General features: G+C 32.9%; 1 protein-coding gene across 1 annotated transcript; it reads right to left on the bottom strand.

Annotated features, from left to right (window-relative positions):
- Positions 1–5,165: 5,165 nt before the first annotated feature.
- Positions 5,166–11,140, bottom strand: LOC127562070 (centrosomal protein CEP57L1-like). Its single transcript, XM_051997506.1, has 3 exons — positions 10,422–11,140; positions 9,040–9,184; positions 5,166–5,555 (listed from the first exon to the last, which is right to left on the bottom strand). The coding sequence occupies exons 1-3, from the start codon at positions 10,604–10,606 to the stop codon at positions 5,325–5,327; spliced, it is 561 nt and encodes a 186-aa protein (XP_051853466.1). The 5' UTR covers positions 10,607–11,140; the 3' UTR covers positions 5,166–5,324.
- Positions 11,141–15,693: the final 4,553 nt, after the last annotated feature.

Below are 15,693 nucleotides of genomic sequence, written 5' to 3'. Positions count from 1 at the left end.
GCAGGGTTCAAGTCTTGGTGCTAATATTTATTAAGTATTCGGTCTCTTGCACTTTTCTTATCTATAAAATAAGGAAGGTTGGTCTAGGTGACTTTTGAGATCACTTCCAGCTCTAAATCCATGAATCTTTAAATAAAATTTAAACAAAGGCTTGGGACTTTGAAAAAAGGAAGGCAAAAGAGAAGAGAGGACTATGATATGGATAATGTAAGTGCTTACTATGTACCAGATACTATACTAAAGGGACAAATATAGCATGTTGGACTTATAAGATCATAAGATGATTTAGAGATGGAAAGGACTTTAGAAATCATCAGATCCAATCTCTTCATTTTATAAATGAGGAAACTGAGGACAGAGAGCTTAAATGATTTGCCTGGTTCTTTCTGACTCCAAGTCCAAAGCTTTAGTCCCTAAGCCATGTTGCCTCTTGAATTATTACTTGTCAGAAGTTACTGCTAACCACAAAAAAAAATAATAATAATTTTTTAAAATACCCTATTTACTTTCCTATAGGAAAATATTACCCAGCACAAATTTCATAAAATAGAAATCTCTATTCTCAATTTAACAATATATAATGTATAGCAAATTCTTTTGTCAAAGCCAGAGTAAATTCTAATTTCTCCTTCTTCTGGATATCACTCATACTCCTCTTTCTTTTTGGATGCATTTCCATGGGAATCATGTTCCCTAGCCTTATATAACCCTTATATAACTTCACCCACTGCACTTGGAGGATGTGGACTCACTAAAAATGAAAATTTAGAAAGAATAGAAAGAATAGGAACAATAAGTAAAAGGGTTACTGTCATGAAATAATAGGGATAGGGACCAGATCTGTGATTTTATACAGAACTCCTGGATGAAAAAATTCCTGAAGCATATTTTTTTTTTGCAATTTATAGTCTTAGAAGTTTGCTTACAATATTGAGCAATCAAGTTATTTATTTATTTATTAATTTTTAAAATAACTTTTTATTGATAGAACCCATGCCAGGGTAATTTTTTACAGCATTATCCCTTGCATTCACTTCTGTTCCGATTTTTCCCCTCCCTCCCTCCACCCCCTCCCCCAGATGGCAAGCACTCCTTTACATGTTGAATAGGTTACAGTATATCCTAGATACAATATATGTGTGCAGAATCGAACAGTTTTCTTGTTGCACAGGGAGAATTGGATTCAGAAGGTGTAAATAACCCGGAAAGAAAAACAAAAATGCAAGCAGTTTATATTCATTTCCCAGTGTTCTGTCTTTGGGTGTAGTTGCTTCTGTCCATCCTTGATCAATTGGAACTGAATTAGCTCTCTTTATCGAAGAGATCCACTTCCATCAGAATATATCCTCAAACAGTATCGTTGTTGAGGTATATAATGATCTCCTGGTTCTGCTCATTTCACTTAGCATCAGTTCATGTAAGTCTCTCCAGTCCTCTCTGTATTCATCCTGCTGGTCATTTCTTACAGAACAATAATATTCCATAACATTCATATACCACAATTTACCCAGCCATTCTCCAATTGATGGGCATCCTTTCATTTTTCAGTTTCTAGCCACTACAAACAGGGCTGCCACAAACATTTTGGCACATACAGGTCCCTTTCCCTTCTTCAGTATCTCTTTGGGGTATAAGCCCAGTAGAAACACTGCTGGATCAAAGGGTATGCACAGTTTGATAACTTTTTGAGCATAAGAGCAATTAAGTTATTTATCCAAAATGACACAGTTAAAATATGTCAGAGGTAAGACATGTATCCAGATCTTTCTAGTTTTCTATCTACTACTTTATGAAATAATGCAAAACAAAAGAAAAACAGAAGAAATGAGTGTTTATTAAGTATTCCCATGTAAAAGGAAAACTATGTATGACTTGACAAGACAAAAAAAATCCTGATGAAGACAGAGGGAATGACTTAAAAACAGATACTTGTTATATTGAAATAAATTAAATGACTAAGCAAGTTTATTTGGTTATATTGATGTTCCCTCTTAAGTGTTAAATAAAATATTAATTTAAAGAAATAACAATTGCAGAGGAGAACTAGAGCAAAGATATTATAAAGTGGAAAAAGAAGTAGAAAAGGGAAGCTTTTATAATTGAATCACAGTACTGTGGTGGGACAATTTTGGGTTTGGAAATTGTCCATTTTGGGGAAGGTAGAGTCAAGGGGGTTGAGAAAAGGTACTGAAGCTTGTAGTCCCTCATAAACTACAGCACAGGCCAGGAGAGTAGTAAACACACCTCTTCTTAGATGATACCACCTTGGAAGAACTGAAAACTTACTGGCCCTAGAGGTATCTCTGAAAGTAGCTGCACAAAAGCTTGGGACAATGCATCCTCTACCCTGGGAAAATGAACAGAGAAAAATTCTGACCATAGGAAGTTACTATGGTGACAAAGTAGATCAAAACATACACAGAAAACCCACAAAAAGGATTCTGAAAATCAAGAGAGAAGAAAACTTGGAAAGAGAAATTGAGAGTGATACAAGAAAATCATGAAAAAAAGTCAACAACTTGGTAAAGAAGACACACACACACACATAAAAAGTAATGAAGAAACACACCCAAAACTAGACTGGACCAGATGGTAAAAGAAGCACAAAAAGTTAACGAGAATATCTCATATATATTTTTTGGTTTATTTTCGAGGTTTTTTGCAAGATAATTAGGGTTAAGTGACTTGCCTGGAGTCACACAGGTCCTCTTGACTTCAGTGCTTTCTCCACTGTGCCAGCTATCTGCCCCAAAGAGTAGCTTGAAAAGCAGAACTGGTCAAATGGAAAAGGAGGTACAAAACCTCACTAAAGAAAATAATTCCTATAGAATTGAGCCAGTGGAAGGTAATGACTTTAAGAGAAATCAAGAAACAATAAAATAAATAAATAAAAAATAAAAAAATCAACTCGACAATGTGAAATATCTCATTGGAAAAACAACTGCCCTGGAAAATAGTCAGGAGAGATAATTTAAAAATTTGAGATAAAAAAATTTGAGCTGATGCAAAGTGAAATGTGCTATATAACAAAGTAACAGCAATATTGTAAGATGATCAGCTATGAATGATTTTGCTCCAGGACAAGTCTGAATGACTTATGATGAAAAATGCTATCCATCTCCAGCGAAAGAACTTATGATGTCCAAATACATATTGAAGCTATGAATGACTTAGTTCCATGACAACTCTGGAGGACTTATGATGAAAAATGCTATCTATCTCTAGAGAAAGAACTTAAGATATCCAAATACATACTGAAGCATTCTTTTTAAATTTTTCTTTGAGGGATTTTTTTTTTGTCTATATATTCTTTCCCAACATTACTAATATGGAAATATGTTTTGCATGACTACACATATATAACCTATATCGAATTGCTTGCCTTCTCAGTGAGGAAGATAGGAAGAAAGGCAGAGAATTTGAAATTCAGTTTTAAAAATGAATGCTAAAAATTCTTTTTTACATGAAATAAAATTATAAATATTTTAAAATGTTATTTTCAAAAGGAAATTGTCAAATTTTGAAGACAATCGATAAAGTAAGTAGTTTATAAAGAGAGAGGTCCAACTGGTTATAGAAGAAAATGATATGAGAAACAGTGAGTGTGGAGAGGGAATACTGGGTGAGATCAGTAGGAAAACACTTTTAAAGAATGAATGGGAAAAAGGAATACAATTAGCAATTGTAATTCTGAGAAGAATTTTGAAGCAAGTTTCTCTGATGATGAAGGCCTCCTTTCTCAAACTTATAGGAAACTGAATCAAATTTATAAAAAAAATGAGTCATTTCCCAATTGATGAATGATGAAAAGATATAAAGTTTTGTTTGAAACTATCCCCAAAGAGTTATAAAATTATGCATATCCTTTGACCTACCAATATCATTACTAAGCATATATCCTAAAAGAAAAAAACTTTTTTTTAAAGGAAAAGATAATAGACAAAAATATAGCAGCTTTTTTCTTAGGGAAAGGATCGGAAATTGAAGGGATGCCCATCAATTAGAGAATGACTAAATAAATTGTGGGTATGTAATTATGATGAAATACTATTGTTCTAAAAGAAATGATGAGCAGGATGTCCTCAGAAAAACCTGGAAAGACTTCCATGCACGAATGCCAAAGAATACAATAATCCAAGATTACTCTGAAGGATTTAAGATGAAAAATGTTATTCAAATCTGAGAAAGAAGTGATTGTGTCAATTCAATATGGATTGAAACGTATTTTTTCTTAACTTTATTTTTTTTTAGTTTGTGTGTATGTGTGGGTTGGGGAAGGTGGGGGGTCTATGTTTTCTTTTGCAACATGACTTTTATGGATATATTTTGCATAATTTCACATGTGCCTTCTCAATGTGGGTGGAAGCAGACAGCAAGAGAATCCAGAACTCAAATTTTAAAAACAAGTGTTAAAAATTGTTCTACATGTAACTGGGAGGAAAATGAAATATTAAATAAAAAAAGAAAAGAAGAGAAAAAAAAAAGAAAAAAAGGAAGAACATACATATTTGGAACCAGAAGAAACCTCATTGATTATCTAGCCTCTAATTTTACAGATGAGGAAACAAGCTCAAGAATACTAAGTGATTAACTTAAAGTACTTAGTATAATAGATACTAAAAAGTGTCAAAAGAGAGGTTCAAACCACTGAAATGACTGGGAAAGATTTCATGGAGAAGATGTGATTTGGATTGGGCTTTGAAGACTGGTTAGGATTTGGACAGTCAGAGATGAAAGAAGTACATTCCAAGATCAAGGAATGTTATAAGTAAAATTAAGAAGGTAAAGATGAAGCATGTTCTGTTGTGAAAACAGTGGACAGACTGGTCAAGAAAAGAAGTGATCAAGGGTTACTTTTAGAAATTACTATATTTTAATCTTAAATTTTTCCTTCTCTAAAATATTAATTCATAGATCTAATAAGAAGTTGAGGAGAAGTACCAATTCCATTTCCTTCCAGATTAGAGATTCTAAAATTCTTTATCTCAAATTTTGTGAGGTCGAGACAAGAATGAATTTTGCCAATATTGTTTGTAAAATTTAGTTCTAGACAAATACAAAAATAAATAATTCTTCTAAAATATGATGAAATCATACCATGATATTTTAATGAATAAGGAAAAAACATCATTTAATCCAGAGAATTCTTACCAAATCACTCACCATTAATTTTTTAAAACAATACCATTTAATTAATAATTTATAGATATGAAACATAATTGGAAAAATTCTTAAAAGTTACATTAAATTAAAATATACTTCAGATAATTAAAAATTCTCAATGATCAGCAAGGTTTATCAAAACTGAATTTTACACCACTGTTCTATTGTTCCCACTTGACGTCATCTTTCCTCAATGTCATTTGGATCTTTTGGAAACACTTTTCTGGCATTTGACACTTGCAGTTTTTCTGAGGAGACTTAGTCTTATTTGTGCTCTTTCTGGTGACCACTACAACTGGCACCTTCTTTGTTCCTTTATGGTTTTCCTCTTCTGATTGAATGTCAAATGCCTCACTCTTGGAGTTTGGAGATTTTGGCTGTAATTTACTTACCTTGGGAAGAAAAAAAAAGACACAAACTTTTCAATGTTGTAATTAACAAGACAATAGAATAAGGCTTTTTCTTTGAGACATATAAACAGGAAGCAAAGAACACCACAAAACATATGCAATTGATTATCTACAAGTTGGACTCTCCATAACAAAGCTACTCTAAACCATCAAATTTAGATTACAACAACCTAGTATCTACTTGAAAAAGTAATGATACTAAAGAAGATGAAATTGTTAAGAACATCAATCCCTGACAAAAATTGGGCAAAAGAACTTTATATTGGAGGTGACAAACTATTAAAGGCATTTGGGGATCAATTTTCAACATATTTCAAAAAAATTTCAAAAGAATGCAAAATATTATAAACAAATGCTTTTACAAAAGGCAACAGGGAAAAACATCAGCAGCTACTGGACCATATACCATATGCAAGGCTTTGTCACACATCTAAGAAGCCTTTATGAAAATAGCTTATGTATTTTTCAAGGTACTATAATGAATATATGAGAAGGAAATCAGGCTTCACAAGTGATTTTCTACAGCAGACCATATGTATATGGTTATACAAGTAAAAGTAAGAAGGACAGAAGAAGTTCTAGCTTTGCTAATAATTTATTGATTTTTTTTTCAAAAGCATTTGATTTGGTGTAGAATAAATATACCCTTCAAAGGTCTTTTCAAATAAGGTGTCTCTCACATAAACGTTAAAATTATACAAGTCTATGAAAGATTTTGATGAGGTTTAGATTTGGAGTACCCAAATTAAATTAGGGTTTCTGGTGGTCAAGGAGGTAAATGAGGTCTAGTGGCAGTGCAAGGGTAGGGAGTTCTGAGGATTCCCTTCTAGAGATGCAAGCAATTCTCTGAAAAGGAATTTACAGACCAGAAAACTTAAATTGATAAGAGGTTTATTATGGGGATTGGAAATAAGGTGAAATTCAGGTTAAAGTCTAGTTAAGGAAATAGGCGAGGATAAAGAGAGGAGGGCACTGGAAACAGTATTCCAGTGGGCAGAGACCCTTGGTGTGCCAAGTGTAGGGTTGCCATGTTTGGAACCTCAGCAAAGAGAGGGTTTTAGTTTGGCTCTTTTATAATAAGGGGCTTTGGCTACAAGCAGAAGGGGGCTTGTGAGTAGAGTCCCAGGTTGGCTCCTTGCTGGGTTTCAGCTAGGGCTAGAATTTGAATTGAATTCAATGGGTTTCAGGACTGAGCCGACCCCACCCAGATAACAAAGATGAAACTGTTTGTGCTCGGGGTGGAGTTCCCTTACTGAGGCAGAGTCGAAGGAAGTTTTCTCCTTTAAGGATTTTCAGTTTTGGGGTTCCTTCTTCAACTTGATTGCAGAAATAACAATGATCAATAATATGCCAAGTACTGACATCAAATAGGACATAAAACAGAGAAAGAGATATGCTTATATACTATCATGGCTAATCTTATAGAAGAGGTTCTTAGAAAAGTCAGTTCTCCACTGACCACAAAGATGTCTCAAATGACATTTGCACTGAATCCTGGAATATTACAAATCTTAGGAATGCCCAAGGGATTTAAAAATTTTTGCCCCTAAAGTATCTTATGATTTCCGAAATTCCACCAGTCTCTATTGGTTATAAAGTCAAAAATCATTAGAGACAGAAGGGATCTTGGAGATATTCATTTCAATTCTGTTTTTTTTAAACAAAGAAACTGAGGCCCAGCCGGGTGAAGTAATATTCCTAAGGATATAGAAGAAATGAAATACCAAGGTGGGACTAGAAGTCAGATGCTATAAGATCTCCAGTCTAATACTATTTTCATTACATCCCTGGAATCTGTCGATTCTCAGGTTAAATAGGAGGTGTTCTCTTAAAATACTACCAGGTAAAAATGCATGAAGACTTTTATCCAGTTTTTTAAAAAATCCTTTGCATATATTTGTCAGATTTTTCTTAGAGAAGAGGATTTAACTGATATTTTTTTTTTTTGGTTGTGATGGATTTCTAGATGTCACTGTACTATGCAAGGAGGTAAAGCTTAGATTTAGCCTTATGGTAAGGGAATCTAGGTATATAGAAGCCAAATAAATATGGAAGTGATAGTGAAGGAAATCCTGAGGAGGAATAAAGGAAGAACAAAGTGTGAGAAGAAGCCTAAAACAGAAAGTAAAAAAGAGCATGAAAACAAATTTTATTCTTATATGGTTTCAGCAAAACTGAATACATAATTAAACCTTTCTTGAAAAAAAGTTTTAAGTATTTTATATATATATATATATATATATATATATATATATATATATATATATATTATATATATATATATATATATATTATATATATATATATATATATATATATATATATATATATATTTATATATATATATTTATATATATAATGTATTGATTATTTATTTACTTATTTATTAAATTTTTATAGGAGGAGAGTAATGATGTGAACTCTGTCCCCTTTGATCTTTGGGGGAAGGGTAGAAATCTCAAACCCTCCTGGCTTCGGGGAGAGGAATCATCCTCCTGTTCATAGGGGAAACTCCCAGATGGTAATCTCCTATAATTCAATTGGAGATCTTGGTCCAGGGTTATTGAGTCGTCCCTCAAATTTATTTGGAGATTGCCCTCTAGCTCCAGGCCACAAAAAACCCAATATAATCAAATGATGAATCCCAAACCTCTGCTAAATTCCTTTTGGAAAAGCCCACTGAGAAGTTATTTCTCAGTATAATAAACCCTAAACCTCACTGAATTGGAATTGTGAATTCTTTTGCAAAAAACACACTGTACCAATTTCTCACATCTCAACAGTAATAAATTCCCATGAAAGAAAAAATGAAAAAAAGATGACTCTTTTCCACTTTCACTACCTGTTGCCTGTAAATATTACAATTAATAGATTCTCATCTACTAGTTCATAACAGCAAATGTCTTCTTTTGCTCATATTTTCCTTATTGATATTGTTATGCCACAGTTCTCTTTTATTGTCCTGACTCAGTTTCTCCAATTATCCTGACTCAGTTTTTCTGCTTCTCAGTCCTGCAAAACCTCCCCTCCCTCTTTATCAGAATGTCTCTTCCCATCTCAAGCTATCAGAATATCAAATACCGTTTTATCAAGATTCCTCTCCCCATCTCCAAGGTACCTCTCCCCATCTCTGGTGGCTCACCCCACCCTGAGTCCCCTTCCCGCTCTCAGCATTCTGACTCTGCCCCTGCCTCCGTCTACCCCCTGAGTCTGAGCCATGTGTATATAGGTCATTGAGAACTCACATTGTTTGCTGGATTCTTGGAGACGAAAGTCTCATTCAGCCCTGGGACAAAACCATGGATACATTTGGCCCCAGTAAATCTCCCCATTTAATAAATTATTAAATACTCTCTGATCTCTATCTTATCTCAGTTTCTCCAGCATTACAATATAATATCTTTATAACTAGCACCAGAATCTACTAACATAGACTTTTTACTAAAACCATTGAAGAAAAACTTACATGATCTTGATATTTTTTCAGTTTGCATATTTGCTCCTCTTTCATTTCCATTTTTCTAGCTAAACATTCCAGTTCATATTCTATTTCTTCATTAGCTGAAAGTGTTGGACTTCCCTGTATTTGCTTCAAAAGTTCTTGGTGTTCACTAAGTGAGAAAAGCAAACATTATGAATTTCTATTCTCATGATATATGCATCAGTATATTTCACAAAACAATATTTTCATAAAAGTCATGTAACTCCTAAGAGATAGAGGTTAATATTTTTAAAAGTCAAGATTTTCTATTTAGCATTGTTGTATATTTAATACTAAAATACAAAGCTTGGTTTTTGAGGTTTCTGATTTTTACTGCATTATCAGTCTCTAGCTCTGTTTTTAAAAAATTCTTTACATTTAAATGCTTCATTAAAAAAAAAAAACCTCTTAGATTAAGAATCCCTAATATAGTGACAACTAAGCTTTCAACTCTAGAATTGTTGGCTAGGAATATTTCAGAATACTTTAAACATGTGATTTCAAATGTTGACGAGAGAAGCATTTTAGTTTCTACTTTAAGCTTAAATAGAGAACTAAATGTATAAACATATAAATGAATTGTTAGCCCTCAAAGATCTGTGGCAGACCATTCCTGATCCAGTCAATTCTGGATCATGATACATATTTGTCACTTGTAACATCTTATATCCTCCGAGTACTTCTACTTCTGAAATTCTGATAACAGATGAACCCATGGTCTATAAGTATATGCATTATTGGGTGTTTAATGAAATCACAATTTTAAAAGGAAAGTGTTCTTTAGAATATCTTTGGTCAGATAAAACAAAAGATTACAAAGTACCAAAACCTGATGCTTATAAAGAAAATTTTAGCTATTAGGCAAAATAGTAGGAATTAAAAAACATGTAAGACAAGCCATGGGGCATTCATTTAAGAAAAAACAAGATAAACATTTTGAGTAGTCATATTGAATTGATAATTTTAAAAAAGCTACCATCAGATAAGTATAATAAAACATTATTGGACTCTGTGAAATACAATATCTTTGAAGTAACTCCCCAAAATAAATAATTCTTTTTTTTTCTTTTGCTGAGGCAATTGGGGTTAAGTGACTTGCCCAGAGTCACACAGCTAGGAAGTGTTAAGTGTCTGAGGCCAGATTTGAACTCAGATCCTCCTGACTTCAAGGCTGGTGCTCTATCCACTGTTTCATGTAGCTGCCCCATAAGTAATTCTTTAAAGCCAAATATTTTGAAAATAAATTATACATTAAGGCCAAAGAAGGAATACAAAAATATATAAGGGACACTATGCCCAGGAAAGCAAATTATCTCAATACTTTGTCACCTCTTTTCCAGAAAATAAACTCTCCAAGACATACTTACATGTTCATTTGGTATAGTTCATCTTGCATAGCCATCACTAGGTCAGTCAAACCATCACCAGCTGAAGTAGACTTACTCGAATAAGAGGACATGGGTCTGCATCTGACAGTTCTTTTACTAATAGCCCTGCGTTCAGTTGCTTCAGGGCATCCTTGAAGGGAAGGTGAATTGCTGTGTTTCATCATATTCAGGACGGTCTTCACACTTGAATTCACAACATGACTCTCATTGGCAGACTTAAAAGGGAAAACAAAGCTAAAGACGATCGCTGTTACTTTAAAATAGCATTTATCTGGTTAAACTAGGACAATTAAAATTTTTTTTTTGATGTAAAACTTTTATTATAAATTTACTCTGAAATAAAACTTTTCCTCCTATATGAATTTTCTTTCCCTTCTCAGTTAAAAATATACATTGTCAATTGACACAGCTTGATAGTTCAAGGTATTCTTAAATTACACTATATATAAACAACAGCTTGCTACTTATTTCTAAAAATTCCTAATCTACTTTAAAAAAAAATAACTCTTTTTTTGGTTATATATGTATATTAACTTTTAAAAATTTACATTTCTTTATGAATCATGTTGGGAGAGAAAACTTGGAACAAAAAAGAAAGATCATGAGAGAGAGAAAAAAAATCAGAAAAAAGATGTTTACATAACATGTTTTGATTTACATTCAATCTCCATAGGTCTCTCTGTGGATGCCTATAGTGTTTTCTATCCAAAGTTTATTGGGATTGCCTTGGCTCTCTGAGGCACTGAGAAGAACAAAGTTGATCATCACACAATCTTGCTGTTACTGTGTATAATGCATTCCTGGTAATGTTCGTTTTGCTCACCATCAGTTCATGTAAATCTTTGCAGGCCTTTCTAAAACCAGTTTGTTCATAATTTTTTAAAGAACAATAATATTTCATTATCTTCATATACCACAATTTATTCAGCCATTCCCCAACTGATGGGCATCTACTCATTTTCCAATTCTTTGCTATCACAAAAAGAGCTACTACAAACATTTTTGCACACAAAGGTTCTTTTCCTTCCTTTATGATTTCCTTGGTACACAGTCCCAGCACTAATACTGCTGAGTCAAAGAGTATGCACAGTTTTATATCCCTTTGGGCATAGTTAGGACAATCTTTTTAAAAGAAAAATAGTATCTTCATTTTTTTTTCTCACCTTTCCAATGGCACCAAGCTTTGAATGAGTCTGCTGAAATCCTCTTTTTGAGCTTTTTTTCCCCTGAAGAATAATAGTAAAGTGTAAATAGGATTCCTTAAAAAAAAAAAACCAAAAAACATTTTTTTTTTTTCAGATACTATGCTTTGGTAAGAGGCCATCTCACACACACACACAAAAAATCGGTTTTTTAATGAAAAGACAGCAAAATATTTCTGATCTTATTTTGTTACTTTAAAATTACTTTTAAGTAACTTATTTTGTTACTCCATAATATTTCTATTTTGATGTTTCATTATGGCATGGTCATAAGTCCATAAGTTCTTCAAAGCCATGCTACTGGAGTATAGGTTCTGATAGATTCCTCATCTTGGAAATGCTTCAAGTATAGTCTTTGTAACAAAATGCTACCTAACTCATGAAGGAATGTTTAAGTAAATATGGAAAAATTCCAAAACAGAAAATATGATACAGTATAGACAGTGTAAGATTTGGAATCAAGAGGATTTGAGTGCAAATGCCATCACATACTTTAGCTGTGTGACCCTTAGCAAGTCATTTAACTTCTTAGCCTCAGTTAACTCACCATTAATGTTGGGATAATAATAGCAACTACTTCAGAGGGTTGTTATAAATAAATAACACATATAAGCACTCAGAAAAACTTAAAGCACTATATAAATGCTAGCTATAGCTAAAAATGACTGATTTTTTTTGCCATGATAACCAAAAAAGAAAAAGAAAAAATGGTTCTCATTCCTGAAAGTTCCTCTCTCTTCAGCAGTGGCAGCGAGTAAAGTAGAAAGAACAAAGGGTAAAACTCATACAGTTTTTAGATGCCTGCAAACATAATTAAATGTAAGATTTTTGACAACTACGAGTAAGGTCAATATGTCACTAAAAGAACTGAATTTTATTAATTCTGGGATAAATGAAACCAGGAGATAAAAAGAAGCTACCGTCAAATGAAATGGTAGCTTACAAGTTTTTCTTGGAGAAGCAAATAAAGGAATCGAAGGAGTTGAATTCATTGTATATTCAGAAGCAATGGGATAGCATTTCATGAGTCTCTTAGTAATTATGCCTTATAGGTCTTACAAAGAGTCTAAACAAAAAGAATATAATGAACATAATTTCAGCTTCTGTACTAATATCACATGCAGAAGAAGATAAGGTACAGAAATTTTCAAAAGTAGACATAGGGCAGGGGAATAAAAACAGTTGGATTTTGTTAAGAATCAAGAAGCAAAAGAGATCAAAAGCTCATAGGCTCTTCCCTCTTCTCATGCCTATAATAATGAATATTGTCTCCAAGAAGACAAAAGATGCTAGATATGACAAGCTCTACATAGCATTTTTTAAAAAAACCTGAATGAACCTTAACACAGGAAAGAATAATTTATCAATGTGGGAATCATTTCTGAATTGTCTGAATGACTGTTGACTTATTAAGTGAAGATTAAAAAATAGAGAGAGATAATAAACCTACAAAAACCCCAAATAGGACAAAACAATAAAGATAGTGTGCAACTAACAGAACTGCTACCTGATATATTTAAATGATCTGTTGATGCCCCCCAAAATGAGTCTAGATTTGCAAGTTAGGTGAGTTTGAATCCTGTCTACTTAACTATGAGCAAGTCACTTGATTTCTCTTCATCCAAGTTCCTCATCTGGAAAACTGGGAATAATAATAGCATAAATAATACATGTAAAACACTTGCAAATCTGAAGGTGTGATATAAATGCTAGATATTATCAGCAAAGACTTTTTTCCTTATTTTTTTATGGACGCAATATAAAGTAATTGTCATAAAAAGATGCAGTCAACCAAGCATCTAATCTCTTGCTAAGCAGAGAGATAAAGGAGAATTTTTTTTCAAAACAGAAGTCAGTTTTAAAGCCTAAGTGAAGAAGATGATGCAAGCTAATGAATAGTTCTATCTTAAAAAACAAAAAACCAAACCAAAAAATAAATAAAATAAATAAAACTCTGTTAAGTGGGAGGAAGAAATAAGAATTGGCAAAAAGCTTGGTGTGAAGCCCAATGAAGTTAGATCTTTTCAATAGTATTTTAGAATGAAACTGGAAGGACAACAAAGAAATGAAAAAAGATTCTTACATTATTTCTAAAACAAACTTTTCTACCTGACGACAGTGAAATTTTTACATCAGGAATCTAATACATGAAAAATAAGAAACTAGAAATGGCACTAAAGAAAACTAAGACAGGAAGATGCTGGACCAGACTAAGTACATAAAATAAAATAAATAAATAAACAGTGAAAGAACAACAACAATAAAAAAAGAATTTGTAAGCACCCTATATTTTCTAGAAAACCCAGGCTCAAAGATGTCACATGAATTGGCCCAGCCAAGTTAAGGAATAGAGCTGGAACTTGACCCGAGGACAGGGAATTAATTTTCAATCTGAACAAGAAATTATTGAACAATTGGAAAAAAAAAGGACTATTATGCCTATAAAAAAGTGATTAAGAGGGCATCAATATCTATGGATCTATATTACTCAACTGATGAGTGATCAAAAGATATGAATAGTCAATTTTCAGATGAATATATTAAAGCTATCTGTAGTCATAGGAAAAATGTTTTAAATCACTATTGATCAGGGAAATGCAAATTAAAACAACTCTGAGGTACCATTTCACACCTAATTGGCTAATATGACAGAAAAAGAAAATGATAAATATTGGAAGGGATGTGGGAAAACCTGGACACTAAAGCATTGTTGGTGAAACTGTGAACTGATCCAACCATTCTGGAGGAATTTGGAACAATGTTCAAACAGCAATCATCCTCTTTGTTCCAGCCATACTACTACTAGGTCTATATCCCAAAAAGATCACAAAAAACAAAAAAGGATTCAAATATGCAAAAATATTTATAGTAACTCTTTTTGTGGTGCCAAAGAACTGGAAATTGAAGGAATACCTAACAATTGGGGAATAGTATGAACAAATTGTGGTATATAAATGTAATGGAATACTATTGTCCTGTAAAAAAGGTGAGCAAGCAGATTTCAGAAAAACTTGCAAAGATCTACGCAAATTGATGCTGAGTGAAGTTAGTAAAACCAGGAGAACATTGTACACAATAACATCAACACTGTGCGAGGATCAACTTTGACAGACTTGGTTCTCCTCAGCATTATTAAGGCAATAATAAAAGGCAATTCCAAAAAACCCATGATGGAAAATGCTATCCACCTCCAGAAAAAAACCTATGAATTGTGAATGTAGATCAAAACATACTATTTTCCCTTTTTATTTTTTTTTTTGGGGGGGGCTTGTTTTTTCTTTCTTGTGTTTCTTCCTTCTTAACATGACTAATGTGAAATATATTTAATATTACTGTACATGCATAACTTTTATCAGACTACTAACCATCTTGGGGAGGGAGAGGAGAAGTAGAGAGATTAAAAAATATGGAACTAAAAATATTATAAAAATGAATGTTGAAAACTATCTTTACAGTAATGGGAAAAAATACTATTAAAATAACTATAGGATTATATGTTGACCTTGTCATCTCTATAAACTCCTTTTTGAGAATGATATATAAGGGCAAGTGGACAATGAAATGAATTTTCAACAGAGTAGTAATACAATAAGTTGAACTGAATTTGGAAAATTGCCAGGATTTTAAACTATTCCAAGCTGCTTTTTGAAATGCAACTTTATCTTTTTAATAGCAATATTCTTTTGATGATGCTATACCAAGAGATTTGAGGAACACCACAATATCTATGAGGGGTCCAAAATATGGATGAAAATATAAACTCTTCTTGTTAAGCTTCATATAGTATCATCAACCTATCTTTTTAGGCTCAATGCATATTATTTCCTCCCTTACATGTTGATATCCAGTCAAAATGGCCCTTATGGTGTTCCGTACATCTGACACTCCACTTGACTCTGGGCCACCTGACTCTGACTCTTATGCCTGGAACATAGTCCCTCTTCACCTTAACCTCATAGAATTCTTCTCTTCCTTACATACACATATGAAGAAAGACTCTCCACATGAAGTCTGATCTCCTCAATTAACAGTGCCCTATCTCTCAAATT

This window comes from Antechinus flavipes, chromosome 4 (genome assembly GCF_016432865.1).
Source record: "Antechinus flavipes isolate AdamAnt ecotype Samford, QLD, Australia chromosome 4, AdamAnt_v2, whole genome shotgun sequence".
Taxonomy (NCBI): domain Eukaryota; kingdom Metazoa; phylum Chordata; class Mammalia; order Dasyuromorphia; family Dasyuridae; genus Antechinus; species Antechinus flavipes.
Note: the sequence above shows the minus strand (reverse complement) of the source record. Positions and strands in the feature narration are given on the sequence as shown.

Bases quoted from the DNA above. Each gene is read 5' to 3' on its own strand.
- LOC127562070 (XM_051997506.1), bottom strand. From the start codon at position 10,606: ATGATGAAACACAGCAATTCACCTTCCCTTCAAGGATGCCCTGAAGCA. The intron at 9,185-10,421 runs GTAAGTATGTCT...TTTCTCACTTAG, and splicing joins GAACTATACCAAATGAACAT to TGAACACCAAGAACTTTTGA. The intron at 5,556-9,039 runs GTAAGTTTTTCT...TTTCTTCCCAAG, and splicing joins TGAAAAAATATCAAGATCAT to GTAAGTAAATTACAGCCAAA.